General features: G+C 36.4%; 1 protein-coding gene across 1 annotated transcript in view; it reads right to left on the bottom strand.

Moving 5' to 3' along the window:
• Positions 1-25274, bottom strand: part of puf (ubiquitinyl hydrolase 1 puf) — a 1013305-nt gene that overhangs the window by 619959 nt on the left and 368072 nt on the right. Inside the window, exon 27 of the mRNA XM_090399560.1 lies at positions 18204-18356. Coding sequence (XP_090255686.1) covers positions 18204-18356 — 153 coding nt within the window. The remainder of the gene's footprint in view (positions 1-18203; positions 18357-25274) is intronic.

The following is a 25274-nucleotide window of genomic DNA, read 5'->3' as shown; positions in this document are numbered from 1 at the left end:
CTCATTTCAAGCATCAATTTTGATGATAAAATGCTTTACTGTTAAGTAATTCAAATCTTCATAGTCAATCTGCCTATGAAGACTTCATTTTATTGTCTTCAGTAAAGATGAAATGATAAAAACAGATAAATTGTATTGAAGTTGTGGAGGACGATATTTACCTTGGATGTTTTCATCCAAGGTAAATATCGTCCTGTCGTGATCTTTCATCATTCATATGATGAAAGATCACAACAGGTAGATAGCATTAAATAAACTATATTGTTTGGAATCTCATGTCATGCTTCAACTTATCTAAACAAATGCAATACTCAGTTATTAATTCAAGATTACATATTCTAGGATTTGATGATCTTCACACTGAAACAAATAGTCAAAAAGTTCAATGATGAGTTGTATTGATAAAATAAATCACCTTTAAAAAGAGATTTACCATCCCAGTTTTGTCACACTCAAGAATTACCATGACTATGATTCAAGAAACATCAATCAGAAGGCTTGATTATTTCACATTTAATGTTGAATATATGTGATCATCAGATGAGACCAGCCATAATTATAGCTGTTAAATAAGGTATGAAAAAAGAGTGTTATCTTCACTGTTATTCATCATCTATGTGGATCACATCATGAAAGAAAGTGACATAAAAGATGATGTTATACTTTATACTTCTAAATTAATCTGGTACAAGTCTGCAGGATTCCCTGAATTAATTGAATAACTGCTATAATAAATTTAGTATGAAAATCCACAATAGAAAGAAAAACATAATAAAAATAGGCAGAAATGCTGTGAATATCAACTGCAATCTGAATGGAGAATCTATAGAAAAAGTAAAACATTTCGTTTATTTAGGCACAATTTTTAGTGAAGATAAATTAAAAATAAATTTATACAGAATAAGAGAGAAATTAGTCAAAACACTAAACCACTAAATACCATAGACAGTGTTCAAATCAATATTAACTTATGGGTCTAAGAGCTGGGTTAGAAATAAAATCCTTGATCAAAGACCAGAGACTATCATACTATCAATATCAAGTACAGGATATGACAGTACTACATGAAAAATTTACATCATTACTAACTTCCTATCTACAATTTTCCTCCAAATCAGTCTGTTACTTGTCAAGACTCCAACATTATCAGATCTTATATTTCTATCATCTAAGGCACTTTGTACCGTATCAATCCACCTATATCTTGGTCTTCCTCTGGGTCGTTTTCCTGCCAACCTGGCAGAGAACACTTGTTTTGCTAATCTTTCCTCTCCCATTCTATTTAAGTGACCATACCACCTGAGATTAGCTCTGCTAACGCATTCCTGGATGCTGACAATGTCAAGTTCTTTCCTAATATCCTCATTTTTAATATGATATTGCCATTGATGCCATCTGTTCATGCCTCTAATCTTTCTCAGGACTCTCATATCTGCAGTCTCTAGTCTTTGGTCAAGTGTTTTACTTCTGACCCATCTCTCAGATCCATAAGTTAAAACTGGTTTGAACACTGTCGTGTATACAGCTAATTTAGTGTTCTGACTAATTTCTCTCTTATTCCATATGAATTTATTCAATTGACTTCCCACCATACCAGCTTTGCTGATTCTGTTGCCTATTTCTATATTTAATTTAACATCTTCAGTAAAAATCGTGCCTAAGTAGCTGAAATGTTTTACTTGTTCCACAGGTTCTCCATTCACAACACAGTTGACATTTTCAATGATTCTGCCTATTTTCATTGTCTTTGTCTTTTTATTGCTGACCTTCATACCATATCTATTACAACAGCTATTCAATTTAGTCAGAGAATCTTGCAGACTTGTAGCGGATTTATTTAGAAGTATAACATCATCCGTTAAAGCAAAGAGCTGACATTAACATCTCCAATTTTGATATCAGGTTTAATACCACTTTTCTTCATAACGTGATCCATATATATAATGAATAACAGAGGGGATAATGTGTACATCCTTGTCTCACACCAGATTTAACATTAAACCATCTTCCTGTACTTCCTTCATTTCTAACTGCTGACTTACAACTCAAATAAAGACTAAGCATTGCTTGATATAATGCCCCATTGACACCATATAACTGCAGCGTGTTGAATAGCTTCTCTCTTGGCACCTTGTCATATGCCTTTTTAAAATCGACAAAACTTAAATACAGATCTTTGTTATATTCCCATGCTTTCTCGACTATTTGTCGTAAAGTGAAGATCTGATCCTGACAGCCTCTATTTGGCGTGAATCCAGCTTGTTCTTTACCAAGCTTTTCTTCCACAATTCTTCTCAACCCTTTCTCAAGTATACTGGCATAAATCTTGCCAGGAACACTCAGTAGGGAAATACCTCTGTAATTCTCACATTCAGTTTTATTTCCCTTTTTATATATGGGTACTATGAGAGCTCTACTCCAATCATCGGGAATTCATCCCTCAGTCCAGGCTTTTTGAACTATGCAGTGCAGCCACTGTAAGACTTTAATACCACCATACTTCAGCATTTCTGGTCGAATATCATCTACTCCTGGAGTAATTACTTTGAAAAACTGCTAAATGAAACAAGCAGTGATGACAGCACAGTGATAAAAAACACTGACCAGGCATGCAGTCAGGAATTTTTATCACAGTGCTGTCATCACTGCTTGTTTCATTTAGCAGTTTTTCAAAGTAAATACTCCATACTTCAAGGATATCTTTTTCTCCTGTTTTCATGTCACCTTTATCATCTCTAACTCCTTTTACAGCACTCTTTCCTCCATTTCTAAGCTTCTTCAACAAACTCCAGAATATCTTACCACCTTCTTGATATTTATTTTCTATATTCTTGCCAAAGTCCTCCCATGACTTTTTGTTTAACTAGTTTTACAGTGTTTCACTTTCTTACATTTGTCTCTGTATTCTCTAAGAGCAAAAGCTGACTTATTTGCCAGTAACTTTTGATATGCTTTCTTCTTTTCCTTCACTGCCTCTTTAACTTCCTGTGTCCACCAGGGAGTTCTGATTTTTTTATCCTTGCACACAACCTCACCACATGCCTCTCTGGCAGAATCAATCAATGTTTTCTTCAGAGTTTGCAACTGAATCTCCAAGGTTTGATTCCAGTTCTCAAACTCTTTCATTTTCTTTTCAATAATCTTGCTGTATTTTAGTCTACAGTTCACATCTGAGAGCTGCTCAACTTTTATTCGCTTTAAAACTTTCTTACATGTTACTCTTTTCAGTATGAAATTCAATTTTATCCTGCTCAAGACTAAATAGTGATCACTTCCAATTTCAAATCCTCTGTACACTCTGGTGTCCTCCACCAGGGAGAAAACATCACTATCAAAAATAACATAGTCAATGAGACTTTTCTTATTCCTAGCCTCTTCTCTCCATGTGAATTTGTGCACATTTTTATGTTGGAACATGGTGTAGTAATAGCCAGTCCATGTCCTGAGAAGAAATCCAACAGATATTTGCCATTATTATTAGCTTTGCTCTTTTCCCCAAATTTTCCCAAAATATTTTTATATGTCTCACAAGCATTTCCTACTCTGCTATTTAGATCCCCAACAAGGACCAACTTTTCCTTTTTCATTGTGTCAGTTGCTTTTTCTAAAACCTCAAAAAATTCCTCCACTTCTACCTTAGTAGATCCTTCTGTGGGACCATAGGCACAAATAAGTCTCGTTGTCCAGTTCCCCATTCTCATATTTGTCCACATTGTCTACTTGAGACTGACTGCCATTCAAGAAGATTATTCTCATATTTTGTGTTGAATACAATGGCTACTCCTTCTTTTCCTTGATTGTCATTGCCTGAATATAACATTTTGTATTTATTGCTCAGAAAGATCTCACCAGTTTTGGTCTTTTTTGTTTCAGTCACCCCTATTATGTCGATCTGGTACTTATCTAATTCCTCAGCTAGCTCCATTTCTTTGCCATTCAGGCTTCTTACATTGATAGTACCGATCTTTAACTCTGGTGATGTTGAGTTGGGGTTTGTTTTCAGATGTGTTCCAGTAGCTGACTTTTCGCTGTTCGCCCTGGTTCCCTGGCAAAAACAATGGGGGCCTTGTTTAACCAAGCGACGCCCCAGCCGGCATGAAATTTTTCATGTTGTACCATCATTTATATATATAAAAGGTCTGAGAAAGATTGGGGGGGGGGGGGGGGTTCATTTGCAATTCTTCATGCAAAATATAGCCTACACGTTCTTTTGAAATGCCTATAGTCTCAGCAATTTCACGCACTTTGACTTTCCTATGGCATCGACGGCAGAATCATATTAAACATGAGGATATTAGAAAAGAATATGACATTGTTAACATTCCGGAATGTGTTGGCAGAAGCAATCTCAGTCAATATGACCACATGTACAGGCTGGAGAGGAAAGGTTAGAAGGTTAGAAAAACAAGTGTCTTTGCCAAGATGGCAGAGGAAAAAAAAAAAAAAAAGGAAGACCTGGATTGATACAATAAATAGTGCCTTAAAAGACAGAAATATAACATCTGATAATATTGGAGTCTTGACATTGGGAGAAAGTTGTCAATGAGAAGTTAGTAATGATGCAACTTATATAATATATATATATATATATATATATGAGGTGGTATCAAAACGTTTCGAGACTACGTTTGTAACAAGCCAACAGATGGCAGCACAAGGCTGCATGCACAGTCACAGGGAGCAGTGCCAAAAGACATCATCCTGTGTACATCGGGATCTGTGACTGATGCTATTCTGACCACCTGCGTTACCACATCTGCGATTTCATCATGGACAGAAGTTAGAACAAAGAGCAAAAGTAAAATTCTGAATGAAACTCGGTAAATCTGCCACAGAGACGTTTGACGTGATTCAGCACGTTTACGGCGATGCTGCAATGAGTCGTTTGAGGTGTTTTGAGTGGCATGCGTGCTTCAAGAGCAGAAGAACATCATTGGAAGCCAATGAAAGATCAGGAAGACCTTCAATGAGCTCAATTCCCAAAAATATCAAAACCATTCGGCAACTTGTGCAAGAAGATCATCGGAGAATACTCCACAACATTGCTGTCATTGTCGGTGTGTCATAGGGAACAGTCTAGGCAATCCTCACGAGTGATTTGAACATGCACCGTGTTGCTGTCAAGTTCTTCCCCAGGCTGCTGACCCAGGAGCAGAAGGAACACTGCATTGAAGTCTGCAAAGAACTCTGTCAGCATACCGTGGATGACTCATCCTTCATGTTGAGGATCATGAGGATTATTACCGGTGACGAAACTTGAGTATGGATACGACCCTGAGATGAAGCAACAGTCTTCACAGTGGAGGAGCCCACCATCTCCACGACCGAAAAATGGTGAGGCAGGTCCGCAGCTCGACCAAGTGCATGCTCGTCATCTTTTTTGACATTCACGGCATTATGCATCGAGAATTTGTCCTCAGGGGCCAGACTGTCAATAACGAGGTCTACTGCCAGGTTTTAAGGCGTCTGAGAGAGGACATGGCGAAAGCGACCAGATCTGTGGCGCGCAAAAAACTGGATGCTGTACGATGACAATGCACCCTGTCACTGAGCTCTCCTCACACGAGGTTCTTGCCAGAAACAACATGTTCTCACTTCCGCAACCACCTTACTTGCCAGATTTGGCTCCTGCAGACTTCGCCCTCTCCCCGAAGATGAAGATCCAGCTCAAAGGTCACTGTTTTGACACCATTGCGGACATCCAGCGCAAATTGCAGAAGGTGCTGACATGCTTCGAAAAGAAGACTTCCAGGACACATTCCAGAAGAGGCAAGAATGCTGGAAGCGCTGTATTGATATGCAAGGGGACTATTTTGAAGGTGATAGTGTGTAAATGTAGATAGATAAAGTAATTTCTCATAAACAGAGCTAGTCTAGAAACATTTTGATACTACCTCATATATATAATCTAGTGCAAAAGCAGGACAAAATGTGCCTATATTCTATTGAGACTACTTAATTGTTTTAGTCTGACTGAATCTTATAAAATATTCTGTGCAATCAACAAATGATGATGATTTTTCCTGACTTTTCTGTATCAGAAAAAATCCAGAAGCACGATGACACTTCAGAATATGCTAAGTGAGGAAGAACAGCAGAGCTCAATGACAATTATATAAACTTGATAAAGACACATTCTAATCAGGATGCTACAGATAAATAAGTTCAATTTTATGATTTTAGTATTATTAAAAGAACACGTAAGACACAGTAATAACTTTTAATTAATAAGGTACACATATTTCATACTAAAACTAATAGCACATCTTCAGTGTTACAAACAATTATAGGAACGGAATACCAGTAACGAACATTAGGTGGATCACCTATTAAAATACATTGCTGCTGTGCGCTAGAAAATGATAGAAAATAATAATTAATTAATATTTAAGTTAATCGGTTTTTTAATTTTTTTTTTTATCATCATCGCCATCAAATTCCTGACAAGTACCCTCAATGGGGTGTACAGGATATGATAGTACTACATGAAAAATTTACATCATTACTAACTTCCTATCTGCAATTTTCCTCCAAATCAATCTGTTACTTGTCAAGACTCCAACATTATCAGATCTTATATTTCTATCGTCTAAGGCACTTTGTACCGTATCAATCCACCTATATCTTGGTCTTCCTATGGGTCGTTTTCCTGCCAAACTGGAAGAAGACTTGTTTTGCTAATCTTTCCTTGCCCATTCTGTTTAAGTGACCATACCACCTGAGATGAGCTCTGCTAACGCATTCCTGGATGCTGACAATGTCAAGTTCTTTCCTAATATACTCGTTTATTTATATGATATTGCCATTGATGCATCTGTTCACGCCTCTAATCTTTCTCAGGACTCTCATATCTGTGGACTCTAGTCTTTGGTCAAGTGTTTTACTTCTGATCGAGCTCTCAGATCCATAAGTTAAAACTTTTTTGGACACTGTCTTGTATATAACTAATTTAGTGTTCACTAATTTCTCTCTGCTTCCATATGAATTTATTCAATTGACTTCCTACGATACCAGCTTTGATGATTCTGTTATCTATTTCCATATTTAATTAACCATCTTCACTAAAAATCGTGCCTAAGTAGCTGAAATGTTTTACTTGTTCCACAGATTTTCCGTTCACAACACAGTTGACATTTTCAACGATTCTGCTATTTTCATTGTCTTTGTCTTTTTATTGCTGACCTTCATACCATATCTATTACAACAGTTATTCAATTTAGTCAGAGAATCTTGCAGACTTGTAGCAGATTTATTTAGAAGTATAACATCGCCTGCATAAAGCAAAGAGCTGACATTAACATCTCCAATTCTGTTATCATTTTAATACCACTTTCCTTCATAATGTGATCCATATAGATAATGAATAAGAGAGGGGATAATGTACATCCTTGTCTCACACCAGATTTAACATTAAACCATCTTCTTGTACTTCCTTCAATTCTAACTGCTGACTTACAACTCAAATAAAGACTAAGTATTGCTTGATATAATGCCCCATTGACACCACATAACTGTAATGTTTTGAATAGCATTTCTTTTAGCACCTTGTCATATGCCTTTTCCAGATCTACAAAACTTAAATACAGATATTTGTTATATTCCCATGATTTCTCGACTATTTGTCGTAAAATGAAGATCTGATCCTGACAGCCTCTATTTGTCCTGAATCCAGCTTGTCTTCACCAAGCTTTTCTTCCACAATTCTTATCAACCGTTTCTCAAGTATACTTGCATAGATCTTGCCAGGAACACTCAGTATGGTAATCCCTTTGTAATTCTCACATTCAGTTTTATTTCCCATTTTATATATGGGTACTATGCGAGCTCTACTCCAATCATCTGGAATTCATCTCTCTGTCCAGGCATTCTGAACTATGCAGTGCAGCCACTGTAAGACTTTTATACCACCATACTTCAGCATTTCTGGTCGAATATCATCTACTCTTGCTGCCTTATCACATTTCAAGCCTTTGATGGCTTTTTCTACTTCAAGTATGGATATGTATTCCTGACTGTGTGCCTATTGAGTGTTTTTTACCACTGTGCTATCACTGCTTGTTTCATTTAGCAATCTTTTGAAGTAGTTACTCCATATTTCAAGGATATTTTTTTCTCCCATTTTAATGTCATCTTTATGATCTCTAACTCCTTTTACAGTACTCTTTCTTCCATTTCTAAGCTTCTTCAACAACCTCCAGAATATTTTGCCACCTTCTTGATATTTATTTTCTATGTTCTTGCCAAAGTCCTCCCATAACTTTTGTTTAGCTAATTTTACACAGTGTTTAGCTTTCTTACATTTGTCTCTGTATTCTCTAAGAGCACAAGCTGACTTATTTGCCATGAACTTTTGATATGCTTTCTTCTTTTCCTTCACTGCCTCTTTAACTTCCCGTGTCCACCATGGAGTTCTAATTTTTATATCCTTGCAGACAACCTCCCCACATACCTCGCTGGCTGAATCAATCAGGGTTTTCTTCAAGGTTTTCCACTGAATCTCCAAAGTTGGGTTCCAGTTCTCAAACTCTTTCATTTTTTCTTCAATAAGTTTTGTGTATTTTAGTTTACAGTTCACATCTGAGAGGTGTTCAACTTTTATTCGCTTTAAAACTTTCTTATATGTTATTCTTTTCAATATGAAATTCAGTTTTATCCTGCTCAAGAGTAAATAGTGATCACTTCTGTTAAAATGTTATTTTAAATGTTATCAAATATTCAAATATATCTTGTCTTCTGCACCTTTGAAAAAACTATAATTATCTCGTTTAAACCTTTCTTCTCAACCTTTATTATACATCTGACTTATGGCCGCAAATAATAAAGCTCACATGTGCAAAACTTACAGAACAAAGAAATCGCCTAGGCTGGAGCCAATCTCTTTGTCTGACCTACTGGTTTTCACAACTTAATTTGGAAAATTTATTTAGTTTCCAGCTGTGCCACCAAATTCGTGGGTAGGAGTTGAATCTCCCTCCAAAAGAATAAACACAGTAAAACACACGGAACCTCTCTCTCTTAATTCTAATTAAATCTAGCAACTTAATTTTTCTGTTATGCAGTGATGACAATGCCTACTTTTAGGCACACACAGATTTGAATTTATGAGTAGTGCATTCGAAATAGAAATCAGGCAAGTTATTTAAACAAGAAAACAATTTATTTAACATCAATGAAATGCACAATGGTTCAATTTTAAATACTAAGTAAATTAGCATCTATGCTTCAAATCACAACTAATGACTACGTTTACAATTTAGTTCCTTATCATAATCAACTCTAGTAAGACCACGTGTCTATAATTTTCTCTCGTTAAACTTGGTTATACTCAGATCAATTTTACGTAACATTCTGCATGTGTAGCCAATTGCTATAACATTAAATACATGATGTTTCACCTTAAATTTTAGCCAAACCTTCTCTCACATATAACAAAATACTTCAGATATCAGCATAAGGCCTAAAGTCCTAAGTATCACTAAAAAACAAGTCCCTTAATTAAATCACCGTCACAATCTTCTTATTTCTAGCTAAACAAAGGAAAAATCTTACTTTGAACAGATGTCTAGTCTTTTTTGAATGATCCCTTCTATTACCATCTGACTTTAGTACTGCAGTTTAAGAGGAGATCTCACGAAATCCCGGAGATGATATCAGCAAACATTTGGATCTTAGACATGAAAACTCGGCATCTAATTTCTTCAAAAACGTTTATCTTAGTCATATCGCTTTCTCGGCATTTACTATCTGGAATGCAGTTCTCCGATGGCGATTACAAATTATCTCCCACGATGTTATCAAAACTCTGCTGCTGCTGTAGCATACAACGTAACTTCAGGTCGGAACTCCACATCACCTCGAAACTTCTTGCTGACACGGGAACGGGACCGGACGTACTCGAACTCCAATAAAAGGCAAGACAAGACCTCCTTTTCGACGTAGCGAACTGTTATTTATACGGTCCCAATTACCTTCATTTATGCTTATGACATCGTTGCCCCCCTCCTCGTACTTTGGTGGTTTGCACCCGTCACCCTCGGCGATCGGTGCAATTAGTCAGGAGAACTAATAAATAAAGCACTGCACCTCCTGCGGTGTCCGGAGTGCTCCTGTCGGCCCTTGAAAATCCGAGGGAGAGAATGTGATTTTCGCGCCGGACCATACCCATATCTGCAGCAGGTCTCCAAGGTGAACAGCCTCTAGTCGATGGAATAATGCAGGTAAGGGAAGTCGGCAAGACGGATCCGTAACCTCGGTACAAGGATTGGCTCTGAGGACTAAACCGGTCGGGCTAGGGTCCGAAGCGGGTATGGCACTGCACTGGGACCGGGCGAAACTGTCCAGTGATGGAACGGTTGAGTCTGGACCAGCATCGGGGCCTTTTCGTGAAATGGCGCAGCTGCGCAGTGCGCCAGATGGCCCGTCTGGAGTGACCGTTTCGGCTGGCAACTAACAGCCGACTCAGAATTGGCACGGACCAGGTGAATCCGACTGTCTAATTAAAACAAAGCATACTGCGAATTGGTTGTTGAGAGGTGTTGACGCAATGTGATTTCTGCCCAGTGCTATGACTGTTTAAGTGAAAGAATATCAATCAAGTTTGTGGGTAATCGGTGGGAGTAAACATGACTGTCATTGAGGTGGATAGTGACTTATTGTTTGTTTGTGAGAAGTTTTATAAATATCTAACAGGATTATATTTGAATGAAGTTTACCTAGCCAAATTTCAATTGATTATTGTGTGACAGGAGAATGCATAATGCACAAGTGATAATTCCAGGAGACAGCTCACCCCACACCGGGTCTGGCTGGCCTCAAAGAGAGGTCCCGAAGGTGTTTGCTATTAGAGCAACACATGATGTGGAGAAGTGGCCTCCAGATGTCCTGAAAAGGCATCATGTTGATTTTTTCTTTATCAATAGCACAAGTCATTGGGGTGAGTCCATTGATAGCTGCTGGAAATCACCAGGGGAAGCCTGGTGAGTGCATATAGTACACATGGTAATACCTGATGACGCTAACGCGATATATCAGGTCCGGCTGGCCTCAGAGAGAGGCCCCGAAGGAGTATGCCCTATGTGCTGCTCTTAACGTGGGGAACTGCCATCCCACCCGTACACCTACGCAGACGAGATTTTTTGTAGGAAATTTGACTATCTGACTCCCATTGTCTTGGGTTGGGAAGAGGTGAGAGTGCCTTAAAGACTCTCGCTGCTCCCCCTATGAGCATATAACGTAGGGAATCTGTCTTATCCCAACCTCATTGCCATTGGGTTTCTCAGTGGATTGTGGATTATAAAACTCGCTGAGTAGACACATCAAATTATGAAAAACTCTAAATGAATATATAGAAAGAATCTGAAAGAATATATAGAATGAAGATTTGTGATATTTTGAATGAAACATGCTTGGTAGAGTGACCAGTGGTGTGAAGCTACCATCCGTGGGATTATGACTGAACGCTTCTAAGTCAGAATTCCGTCTAGCCCACTGCAACGATACCATTCGTGCCTCACGCGTTAAAAGGCAGTGCTAGCCGGAGTTGCTTTCGTATCGTCACGGTGCGATCGCTCTGGCGATGAGGCCACTAGAATGGAAGCATCGAGGCAGCCATTGAGACTATGCAGCAGCTGCTTCCTACGCCGCACAAGTCATTAGTTAATACCTTAATCGGTCTGGAATTACTGGTGACTAAGAGGTTTCTTAAGGCACAATTAATCTTACACTTATTTTTCTGTTCTTTTACAAAACCCTTTGAGGTGACAATATTCAGTAATATACAAATTTTATTATTTCCATAATTAAAAAATATGAAAGTTTCTCTATTAACCCACAAGAATTTTTAGTGAATTTTGTTTACCAGTAAAATTGGTACATAAGGTATTTTTGTATAAAAAATCCTTCTATACACAATTTTGCATATTTGTTGGATCTTGAATGAAAAGATTTCCTTTAAAGTAATAATTTATTCAGGATTCAAGAAGTTTTAGCTAAACAACAACAAAAATGCTAGTACATAGGTAAAGATACAAATTGTTTAATGAATCATATGCTAGTGCTATTTTATGTACTATTACTTAGGGGTAAACGATGTCAATTTTTGTAAGAATTTATATTGGAAAAGGTATTCATTGTAAGATATATGCCAAGGCATGTAACAGAAGTTCAAAGTCCACTAACGAAAACCTCGGGTGAATTGCGTAGCCTACAGCAAACTGTTTATGTGTGGAATGGCATGCGCTCGATGTTTTCCAGGAAGATGCAGCATGAGCAAGGAGTTCTCCAGGAAGACCCGAATAGAATATACAACACGTGCGCAAAAGAGGGTGCTGAGGGCAGAAGGTATAAAAGGGGTTTGCCCCCCTTTCGAGAGGTTTTTCTTCTTGAGGTCTGTGGTCTACTAGGGATTTTCTTGTGAAGTCAGAGAGAGTTCGAGTTCGTATCGATAGCGTGTAGCTATTAACTGCCATCGTTTCGAGATGTCATACGGAAAGATTCAATGAGGAGATAATCGGCAGCATTCCGAGCAAGCTTGAAGGAACTGACCGTCATATACGTCCAAGTGGATCGGTCTGAGCCATGATATTTCTAGTCCATGATGGGAAAGAAAGGCAGAACAATGAAGTCCAAGCCTAGCCTGTGAGGCAATCATCTAGAAGAAGGCCGGACATTCCGTGGGATGAAGTAAGGATAAGATGACAGAACGAATATACTTCCAGAAATATGGTAATGTTAAAACCTTTTGTAATTCTTTATTAAGAAAGAGAGGAATATTGTAATATAGAAGAAAAGAGATGTTATGTTTCAGAACTCTATACTTGAAGGAAAAGGACTTCAGTGAATATTGGATAGCAGTGTTTTAAGTTTCAGGACTATTTCTCAAATAATTAATTGAATGAATTGTAGTTTGAACTGTTATGAGTAATGATCTATAAAGTTACCGATGTGATAGTCTTGAGAGTATGTGTAGACTAGTAAGGATATTTAGAAGATGCAAACAAAACTTTGTATTTGAAATTAACCTATGATTGGATATGTTGTGAGAATTACAGTTGCTATGTTTAACTTTATAACTTAGGATACCTCCATTAAAATTGAGTATATTCTTGTAAATGTGTGATCTTAGGAATTTAATAAATGTATCTTGACTACCTTAACCTGTTTTGTGCCTTGAATTGAATCCAATGCACCGCTTGCTAATATCTGAATCTGAGCTGGAAAGAATTATATGACAGAGACCATGACTGCAAACTAAAGTATTTTAAGAGAGAGAGATAAAATTGAGAGCAAGAGTAATTAATAGATTGATTTACATAGTATATTTTCTGAGGGTTACTCCTTGGTTAAGAGGAATTTCTAACCTAGGGATCTGGCTGGCGCAGCTTGTACAAATAAATGTTGCCAGAACCTGATTAGGAGGTGACTCCAGACCGTTATTGCTGAGGATCGGACTCTACTCAGAAGTCTACCCTTTGTTAATTTATTTAATATACTCAATCTTTCTAGGAATCGGCGAACTGTGTAGATAGATTTCATCATCATCATCAAATTCCTGTCATGTACCCTCAAGGGGTGTACAGGATATGATAGTACTACATGAAAATAATTACATCATTACTAACTTCCTATCTAGAATCTTCCTCCGAATCAGTCTGTTACTTGTCAAGATTCCAACATTATCAGATCTTATATTTCTATCGTCTAAGGCACTTTGTACTGTATCAATCCACCTATATCTTGGTATTCCTCTGGGTTGTTTTGCTGCCAACTTGGCAGAGAACACTTGTCTTGCTATTCTTTCTTCACTCATTCTGTTTAAGTAACATACCACCTGAGATTAGCTCTGCTAATGCATTCCTGGATGCTGACAATGTCAAGTTCTTTATTAATATCCTCGTTTTTAATATGATATTGCCATTGATGCCATCTGTTCACGCCTCTAATCTTTCTCAGAAATCTCATATCTATGGTCTCTAGTCTTTGGTCAAGTGTTTTACTTCTCACCCAGATTTTGAACACTGTCTTGTAACACCTAATTTAGTGTTCCGACTAATTTCTCTCTTATTCCATATGAATTTATTCAATTGACTTCCCACCATACCAGCTTTGCTGATTCTGTTGTCTATTTCTATATTTAATTTACCATCTTCAGTAAAAATCGTGCCTATGTAGCTGAAATGTTTTACTTGTTCCACAGGTTCTCCATTCACAACACAGTGGACATTTTCAATGATTCTGCCTATTTTCATTGTCTCTGTCTTTTTATTGCTGACCTTCATACCATATTTATAACAACAGTTATTCAATTTAGTCAGAGAATCTTGCAGACTTGTAGTGGATTTATTTAGAAGTATAACATCATCCACATAAAGCAAAGAGCTGACATTAACATCTCCAATTTTGATATCATGTTTAATACCACTTTCCTTCATAATGTGATTCATATAGATAATGAATAACAGAGGGGATAATGTACATCCTTGTCTCACACCAGATTTAACATTAAACAATCTTCCTCTACTTCCTTCAATTCTAACTGCTGACTAAAAACTAAAATAAAGACTAAGTATTGCTGATATAATGCCCCATTGACACCATATAACTGTAGCATATTGAATAGCTTCTCTCTTGACACCTTGTCATATGCCTCAACCGTTTCTCAAGTATACTTGCATAGATCTTGCCAGGAACACTCAGTAGGGAACTACCTCTGTAATTCTCACATTCAGTTTTCTTTTCCTTTTTATATATGGGTACTATGAGAGCTCTACTCCAATCATCGAGAATTCGTCCCTCTGTGTAGGCTTTCTGAACTATGCAGTGCAGTCACTGTAAGACTCTTATACCACCATACTTCAGCATTTCTGGTCGAATATCATCTACTCCTGCTGCCTTTCCACATTAGAGGCCTTTGATGGCTTTTTCTACTTCAAGTATGCATGGATATGTATTCCTGACTGCATGCCTGGTCAGTGTTTTTATCACTGTGCTGTCATCACTGCTTGTTTCATTCAGCAGTTTTTCAAAGTAATTAATCCTTACTTCAAGGATATATTTTTCTTCCATTTTTACATCACCTTTATCATCTCTAACTCCTAGAATATTTTGCTACCATCTTGATATTTATTTTCTATATTCTTGCCAAAGTCCTCCCATGACTTTTGCTGAGTTAGTTTTACACAGTGTTTAGCATTCTTGCATTTGTCTCTATATTCTCTAAGAGCAAAAGCTGTCTTATTTCACAGAAACTTTTGATATGCTTTCTTCTTTTCCTTCACTGCCTCTTTAACTTCCTGTTTCCACCATGGAGTTTTAATTTTTCTATCCTTGCAGACAACTTCACCACATGCATCTCTAGCTGAATCAATCAGGACTTTTTCAAGGCTTGCCACTTAATCTCCAAAGTTTGATTCCTGTTCTCGAACTCTTTCATTTTTTCTTCAATAATCTTTGTGTATTTTAGTCTACAGTTCACATCTGAGAGCTGCTCAACTTTTATTCGCTTTAAAACTTTCTTACATGTTATTATTTTCAATATGAAATTCAATTTTATCCTGCTCAGGATTAAACAGTGATCACTTCCAATTTCAAATCCTCTGTACACTCTGGTGTCCTGCACCAGATAGAAAATCACTATCAACCATAACATACTCAATGAGACTTTTCTTATTCCTTGCATCTTCTCTCCATGTGAATTTCTGCACATTTTTATGTTGGAACATGGTGTTAGTAATAACCAGTCCTTGTCCTGAGCAGAAATCCAACAGATATTTGCCATTATTATTAGCTTTGCTCTTTTCTCCAAATTTTCCCAAAATATTTTTTTATGTCTCACAATCATTTCCTACTCTGCTATTTAGATCCCCAACAAGGACCAACTTTTCCTTTTTCATTGTGTCAGTTGCTTTTATTAAAGCCTCAAAAAATTCCTCCACTTCTACCTTAGTAAAACCTTCTGTGGGCCCATAGGCACAAATAAGTCTCATTGTCCAGTTCCTCATTCTCATATTTGCAAACATTACTCTACTTGAGACTGCCTGCCATTCAAGAAGATTAGCCTCGTATTTTGTGTTGAATACTATGGCTACTCCTTGTTTTCCTTGATTGTCATTGCCTGAATATTACATTTTGTATTTATTGCTCAGAAAGATCTCAGCAGTTTTTATCTTTTTTGTTTCAGTCACCCCTATTATCGATCTGGTACTTATGTAATTCCTCAGCTAGCTCCATTTCTTTGCCATTCAGGCTTCTTATGTTGATAGTACCGATCTTTAACTCTGGTGATGTTGAGTTTGGGTGTGTTTTCAGATTTGTTCCAGTAGCTAACTTTTCGCTGTTTGCCCTGGTTCCCTGGCGAAAACAATGGGGGCCTTGTTTAACCTGGCGATGCTTCAGCCGGCATGAAATTTTGTCATGTTGTACCATCATTTTGTATTTTGGTTTCACCAATAAGAATACAATTTGATTGGTTAAATACCAAATTGCAGCCCATCCTCATTTGTGCAGTATCCAAGTAGATACCCAACAGGGTGCACCACGAGAAGGGAGGATAGGACATTAGGTCAGAAGCCCTGGTCAGTTCTCCGCATTCCTTTAAAGGTCATGTGGAGGTCTCCTCTGAGTTATACAGCTTTGATCCTAAAGTACCCCTGTGGATAGATTTAACTGTAGATAAGAGAGTACAGAGTTCTGATAGTCTCGTGTGTATAGAGCATAGAAATATATAGTTAAAGTAATAATACTAAACAGCGACAATCTAAGATAAGTGATATAAATAGGAGAACACAATAAAGTATAAAAATAAGGAAATGCAATGACATAACACTTCCAATTTTAAATCCTCTGTACACTCTAGTGTCTGCACCAGGGAGAAAACATCACTATCAACAATAACATAGTCAATGAGACTTTTCTTATTCCTTGCCTCTTCTCTCCATGTGAATTTGTGTACACTTTTATGTTGGAACATGGTGTTAGTAATAACCAGTCCATGTCCTGAGAAGAAATCCAACAGATATTTGCCATTATTATTAGCTTTGCTCTTTTCTCCAAATTTTCCCAAAATATTTTTATATGTCTCACAAGCATTTCCTACTCTGCTATTTAGATCACCAACAAGGACCAACTTTTCCTTTTTCATTGTGTCAGTTGCTTTTTCTAAAGCGTCAAAAAATTCCTCCACTTCTACCTTAGTAGAACCTTCTGTGAGACCATAGGCACAAATAAGTCTCATTGTCCAGTTCCCCATTCTCATATTTGCCCACATTACTCTACTTGAGGCTGACTGCCATTCAAGAAGATTAGCCTCGTATTTTGTGTTGAATACTATGGCTACTCCTTTTCCTTGATTGTTATTGCCTGAATATAACATTTTGTATTTATAGCTGACTTTTCGCTGTTCGCCCTGGTTCCCTGGAGAAAACAATGGGGGGGGAGGGGGGAGGCTTGTGTAACCGAGCAATACTCCACCCGGCATGAAATTTTATCATGTTGTACCATCATTTTGTATACTGGTTTAAGCCGATAAGAAAATAATTTAGTCAGTTAAATCCCAGCTCATCCTCGTTCGTTCAGTATCCAGGTAGATACCTAACAGGGTGCACCACGAGAAGGTGAGGACTGGAAATTAGGTCAGAAGCCCTGGTCGGTTCTCTGCATTCCTTTAAAGGCTATGTGGAGGTCTCCTCTCAGTTATACAGCTTTGACCCTTAAGCACCCCTTTGTTTTTTAATGATTACATAAAATAAAAGTCTTCCAGATCTTCAAGAGAGAGAGACAGTCATTTCAATTTAAATTCTGACGGTGTAAAATAGCTTCACAACGTTCTTTAAAAAGGCATTCATATTTGAACCTGCATCTTAAATATTAATTATTATTTTCTATCATTTCCTAGTGCATGGCAACAATTCATTTTAATAGATGATCCACCGAATGTTCGTTACTTGTATTCTATTCCTATAACTGTTTGTAACACTGAAGATGTACTATTAGTTTTAGTATGAAATATCTGTACCTTATTAATTAAAAGTTATTACTGTGGTCTTACGTGTTCTTTTAATAATTATATTATGCCAAGGTACCTCTAAAAATAAGAATGATTTTAGTATGTTTAAAACAACTAATGTACTTTTGTCATAAGTTTTTCTCTTCTGATTAGCATAATAATAAAAACAAGAAGGCACTTAAAATATAAAGAAAATAAAAACCTGATTGTGAAGAGATGGTTTTCCTGGTGATTTAGTTGTTTGTCTTCTTAAAGATTCCACTATCTGTAGAGAATACATTAACTTCTGCGGAATTTCAGGATTTAATACAGACTGCAGTGTATTGGTAACAGCAGCTCTAGTTAATTCAGTGCCCTAAACAATACACAAATAATATGGATTATACATAAAACTATGTAATCTATTCCTTGGATAAAAGAAGTGGAAACTCATTCTTCTGTAAGAAATACTTAGAATAAGTAATAGTCTCTGTTTAATATATATATATATAAGTTGAGCAGCTCTCAGATGTGAACTGTAGACTAAAATACAGAAAGATTATTGAAAAGAAAATGAAAGAGTTTGAGAACAGGAATCAAGCCTTGGAGATTCAGTAGCAAACTCTGAAAAAAACATTGATTGATTCTGCCAGAGAGGCATGTGGTGAGGTTGTCTGCAAGGATAAAAAAATCAGAACTCCCTGGTGGACACAGGAAGTTAAAGAGGCAGTGAAGGAAAAGAAGAAAGCATATCAAAAGTTCCTGGCAAATAAGTCAGCTTTTATTCTTACAGAATATAGAGACAAATGTAAGAAAGCTAAACAGTGTGTAAAACTAGCTAAACAAAAGTCATGGGAGGACTTTGGCAAGAATATAGAAAATAAATATCAAGAAGGTGGCAAAATATTCTGGAGGGTGTTGAAGAAGCTTAGGAATGGAGAAAAGAGTGCTGTAAAAGGAGTTAGAGATCATAAAGGTGACATGAAAACAGGAGAAAAAGATATCCTTGAAGTATAGAGTAATTACTTTGAAAAACTGCTAAATGAAACAAGCAGTGATGACAGCACAGTGATAAAAAACATTGACCAGGCATGCAGTCAGGAATACATATCCATACTTGAAGTAGAAAAAGCCATCAAAGGCTTGAAATGTGGAAAGGCAGCAGGAGTAGATGATATTCGACCAGAAATGCTGAAGTATGGTGGTATAAAAGTCTTACAGTGGCTGCACTGCATAGTTCAGAAAGCCTGGACAGAGGGACGTAAAACCGATGATTGGAATAGAGCTCTCATAGTACCCATATATAAAAAGGGAAATAAAACTGAATGTGAGAATTACAGAGGTATTTCGCTACTGAGTGTTCCTGGCAAGATCTATGCAAGTATACCTGAGAAACGGTTGAGAAGAATTGTGGAAGAAAAGCTTGGTGAAGAACAAGCTGAATTCTGGCAACTAGAGGCTGTCAGGATCAGATCTCCACTTTACGACAAATAGTCGAGAAAGCATGGGAATATAACAAAGATCTGTATTTAAGTTTTGTCGATTTGGAAAAGGCATATGACAAGGTGCCAAGAGAGAAACTATTCAATACGCTGCAGTTATATGGTGTCAATGGGGCATTATATCAAGCAATACTTAGTCTTTATTTAAGTTGTAAGTCAGCAGTTAGAATTGAAGGAAGTACAGGAAGATGGTTTAATGTTAAATCTGGTGTGAGACAAGGATGTACATTATCCCCTCTGTTATTCATTATATATATGGATCACGTTATGAAGGAAAGTGGTATTAAACCTGATATCAAAATTGGAGATGTTAATGTCAGCTCTTTGCATTATGCGGATGACGTTATACTTCTAAATAAATCCGCTACAAGTCTGCAAGATTCTCTGACTAAATTCAATTGCTGTTGTAATAGATATGGTATGAAGGTCAGCAATAAAAAGACAAAGACAATGAAAATAGGCAGAATCATTGAAAATGTCAACTGTGTTGTGAATGGAGAACCTGTGGAACAAGTAAAACATTTCAGCTACATAGGCACGATTTTTACTGAAGATGGTAAATTAAATATAGAAATAGACAACAGAATCAGCAAAGCTGGTATGGTGGGAAGTCAATTGAATAAATTCATATGGAATAAGAGAGAAATTAGTCGGAACACTAAATTAGCTGTATACAAGACAGTATTCAAACCAGTTTTAACTTATGGATCTGAGAGCCGGGTCAGAAGTAAAATACTTGACCAAAGACTAGAGACCACAGATATGAGAGTCCTGAGAAAGATTAGAGGCATGAACAGATGGCATCAATGGCAATATCATATTAAAAATGAGGATATTAGGAAAGAACTTGACATTGTCAGCATCCACGAATGCGTTAGCAGAGCTAATCTCAGGTGGTATGGTCACTTAAATAGAATGGGAGAGGAAAGTTTAACAAAACAAGTGTTCTCTGCCAGGTTGGCAGGAAAACGACCCAGAGGAAGACCAAGATATAGGTGGATTGATACGGTACAAAGTGCCTTAGACGATAGAAATATAAGATCTGATAATGTTGGAGTCTTGACAAGTAACAGACTGATTTGGAGGAAAATTGTAGATAGGAAGTTAGTAATGATGTGATTTTTTCATGTAGTACTGTCAAATCCTGTACACCCCTTGAGGGTACATGGCAGGAATTTGATGATGATGATGATGATATATATATATATATATATAGTGACTCAACAGAGAACACACACACACACACAAATCTTTGTTCAAATTTAGCACTTGTAATAGACATGTAGTGTTGTAAAACAGTAAATTCATAGTACCAAGAGTGTTTTGAATGTTTAACATGAACATCAAAATCATTTTATGTTGTTTTATAATAATAAAGAAGAAAGTACATGCATCAACATCAAACATCAAAATCAACTGTTTGTGGATTTTCGAAGAGAAGAGGCAATTTTCATCCAGCAAGAGTATTACCAATATCTAATTCTGATATATGTGTATCCCTGCAAATAGTACAAATGAAACAAAAATTATGATAGTTCAAATTTTGTTCAGGATTTCAAATACCATATTTCAATAAAATGTTTCAAGCTGGAGTTCAGAAACTGCACAGGATGGAAGGAAGAAGGAAATCTAATACCTATTTTGCAAAATGCACCTAATGGGTGTCTTTATATGTTTATTAATTCTACTAAAGTTATGCACAGCCACAGCAGAAAAAATAATTTAATTAAGATAGAGAATAACTACAAATATTTCAATTCACATATTGTGTACCATCAGTGGAAATTAAAAAAATAAATAACAATGAAAGTAGACAGAGATTGGAATTTCTCTTAATATGCAGCAGAGAGACAAACAGGTAAAAACCAATCCTACTGGGAGGGTGAATGGGTGGATGAGTGTGTGTATGTGAGAGAGAGAGAGAGAGAGAGAGATTTAAAAATAAATAAAGCATGAGTGCATTTGATAAAATTTATATTAATAAACAGTATAGATCTTAGTAATAATTTCCCAGTGTTTCATGTTTTGTTCAAGTGATTTTGACAGTGACCATCCACAGTCTCTGTTATATCATATATCCGATCTACCTGAGAGAAGACAGACATTTATAATGTAAAAATTTGCTAGTCACCTTTTGCATGATACAAAAATTAGATTCTTTTTTTTTATTTCTTCCTAAAAGACAAGTCAGATCCATTATACCATGAAGGTACTAACTAACTGTATGCTGCCCTACTCACATGACCTATCACACTTGAATCATCATATGGGAATATTGAGGTTAGTCTGTTTAGAATAACATTAGACTACAATAGTGCAACATGTCTAACAATCTACCAGTCTTCTCAGCAGGCAATTTTTTTAATGACTTCTGTGAGGTACACTGACTGAATTTAATTAGAAATATTTATGTTAAACTTCCTCAATTTTGGGAAGTAATATGTATAGACGCTCATCATTATTCTTCTTATATTCCTATCAGACTCCAAATAGCATTTCAGTACAGCATTTCAGACTCCAAATAGCATTTCAGTACTTGAAATAATATCGTGCAACTTATATCATGATGTTTAATGTCCCATATGAAACAAAATGTCCCATCCAACTTTGCTTATTATACCATCAGGATAATCTATTTATTTGCACAGATGGCCATGAAACTAGGGTCTTATTTTATCAGTATAATAAAGACTTTGTTTTCTTATATTAATATATAATATTCTTAAAAACCTACATATATATATATATATATATATATATATATACATCGTCATCATCAAATTCCAGATATGTACCCTGAAGGGGTGTACAGGCTATGTTAGTACTACATGAAAAACTTACAAATCCATTACAAACTTCCTATCTACAATTTTCCTCCAAATCAATCTATTACATGTCAAGCCTTCAACATTATCAGATCTTATATTCCTATCTTGAAAGGCACTTTTTACTGTATCAATCCACCTATATCTGAGTCCTTTTTCCTGCCAACCTGGCAAAGAACACTTGTTTTGGTAACTTTTCCTTTCCCATTCTGTTTAAGTGACCATACCAATGGTCACTGGATGCTAACAATGTTAAGTTTTTTTCTAATATCTTCGTTCTTAACATGATACTGCCATTGATGTCATATGTTCATGCCTTTAATCTTTCTCAGGATTCTCATATCTGTGGTCTCTAGTCTTTGATCAAATGTTTCATTTCTAACACAGCTCTCAGATCCATAAGTTAAAATTGGTTTGAAACTGTCTTGTAATACAGCTAATTTAGTGTTTTGGCTAATTTCTCTCTTATTCCATATAAATTTATTCAGCTGACTTCCTACCATACCATCTTTGTTGATTCTGTTGTCTATTTCCATATTTAATTTACCATCTTCACTAAAAATCATGCCTAAGTAGCTGAAATGTTTTACTTGTTCTATACGTTCTCCATTCACAATGCAATTGATATTTTCAATGTTTCTGCCTATTTTCATTATCATTGTCTTGCTATTGCTGACCTTCATACCATATCTATCACAACAGTTATTCAATTTAGTCAGGGAATCTTGCAGACTTGTAGTGGATTTATTTAGAAGTATAATATCACCTGCATAAAGTAAAGAACTGAGATTAACATTTTCAATTTTGATATCAGGTTAAACGTCACTTTTCTTCATAATGTGATCCATATAGATTATAAATAACAGAGAGGATAATGTACATCCTTGTCTGATACCAGATTTAACATAAAACTATCTTCCTCTACTTCCTTCAATTCTAACTGCTGACTAACAACTCAAATAAACATTAAGTATTGCTTGATATAATGCTCCATTGACACCACATAACTGTAATGTTTTGAATAGCTTTTCTTTTAGCACCTTGTCATATGCCTTTTCCAGATCTACAAAACTTAAATACAGATATTTGTTATATTCCCATGATTTCTCAACTATTTGTCGTAAAGCGAAAATCTGATCCTTGACAGCATCTATTTGGCCTTAATCTAGCTTGTTCTTCACCAAGCTTCCCTTCCACAATCCTTCTTGTCCATTTCTCAAGTATACTTACATAAATCTTGCCAGGAACACTCAGCAGAGAAATACCTCTATAATTTTCACATTCAGTTTTATTTTCCTTTTTATATATGGGTACTATGAGAGCTCCACTCCAATCATCTGGAATTCATCCCTCCGTCCAGGCCTTCTGAACTATGCAATGCAGCCACTGTAAGACTTTTATACCTCCATACATGAGCATTTCTGGTCAAATATTATCTACTTCCACTGCCTTTTTGCATTTCTGGATTTTGATGGCTTTTTCTACTTCAAGTATATATATATATATATATATATATATATATATATCAACTCAGAACTAAACTGATTCAGAAAGGCACAATACATTACTTTCATTTATTATTATCCATGAGTGACCAAGTGAATTAACCAAGGGGGAGTAAAGCAAGTCCATGTCCCTGCTACACTCCTTGGGACCTTCTATAGGGTACACTCCCTACAAGGATGCTAATGGACATCTGTGAAGAACAACGGACAAATCAGCAGAAGGGGGATTCATATCCCAAAGGTGAAATGTGCAGAAGAATCTTCAGAGGAACAGACTTCTATAAACAACCTGGGCTCATCTGGCTTGAGCTGTCATTACTTGGTCTATAGGTCTGTCTATCTTTAAAAGATAGACTGCCTTTTACAGGATACCTCCACCTATCAAGATATTAGTTATAACTCTACAAAAACACAAATTAAACAAGCTACTTGATGAAGTTGTTAGTTGGAATCAAAATACTTTGGACAAGATGTGCACTTATTTTGGAAGCGCTCCTCATTTATATGATCTCCCAAAAATTCATAAAGAAGGTTATCCCGTAAGACCCATCATGAATTGTAATGACTCTCCCACCTATAGAATTGCTAAATTTCTGGCACATTTATTAACTGCCCATACTGGACAATCCAGATCAATTATCAAGACAAGTTCCACTTAACAAGGCAAAGATCACTCAAAATGTTCTTGAGAAAATCACAGATATTCAAATACAAGAGTCGGATTTGTTAGTTAGCTTTGATATTGTTTCACTCTTTACTAGCATTCCATTATTTGACACTATTAATTTACTGTATGCTGATTGTCCCCTCCTGATATTGCAAGGATGTTTGAATTTGTTATAGAATCAGAATATTTCAGCTGGAAAAACACGATCTATTGACAGGTTGAAGGCACTGCCATGGGTAGGCCTCTATCTCCACCTTTGGCACACTATTTTTTGAACCATCTGGAAGATACCTTGTTCTCATACATTCATCTCCAAACCCTCTCATTGGTTTTGTTATGTTGATGATGTTTTTGCTGTTTGGCCTCATTCTGAAAATGAACTCACCACTTTCCTACAACAGATGAATAGCATTCATCCACGCATTTAATTCACCATGGAAAAAGAAAAGGCTGGTAGTTTACCATTCTTGGACATCCTTCTTATGCATACAGCCTCCAGTAATTTATCAACAAGTGTTTATCAAAACCTACCATTACTGGCAGATACATTCATCAAAAGTCTGCTCATCACACCTCTCGAAAAATTGGTGTTATCAAGTCTTTAATTACTACAGCACATAATGTATGCTCCTCTCCCTCAAGCTTAGAGCAAGAACTTCTCGCTATCAAAACTTTAATGAAATTTAATGGTTACAACCCTAAGCAAATCCAGCAGATAATAGACTCCTATGTTCCCAACACCTCATTATTCTTCAACAGACCACAGGGTTCCAATCCCTTATATTTCTGGTATCT

This window comes from Typopeltis vanoorti, chromosome 10 (assembly GCF_054136105.1).
Source record: "Typopeltis vanoorti isolate ZY-2024b chromosome 10, IOZ_Tvanoo_1.0, whole genome shotgun sequence".
Classification (NCBI taxonomy): Eukaryota; Metazoa; Arthropoda; class Arachnida; order Uropygi; family Thelyphonidae; genus Typopeltis; species Typopeltis vanoorti.
This window is presented reverse-complemented; position numbering and strand designations above follow the sequence as displayed.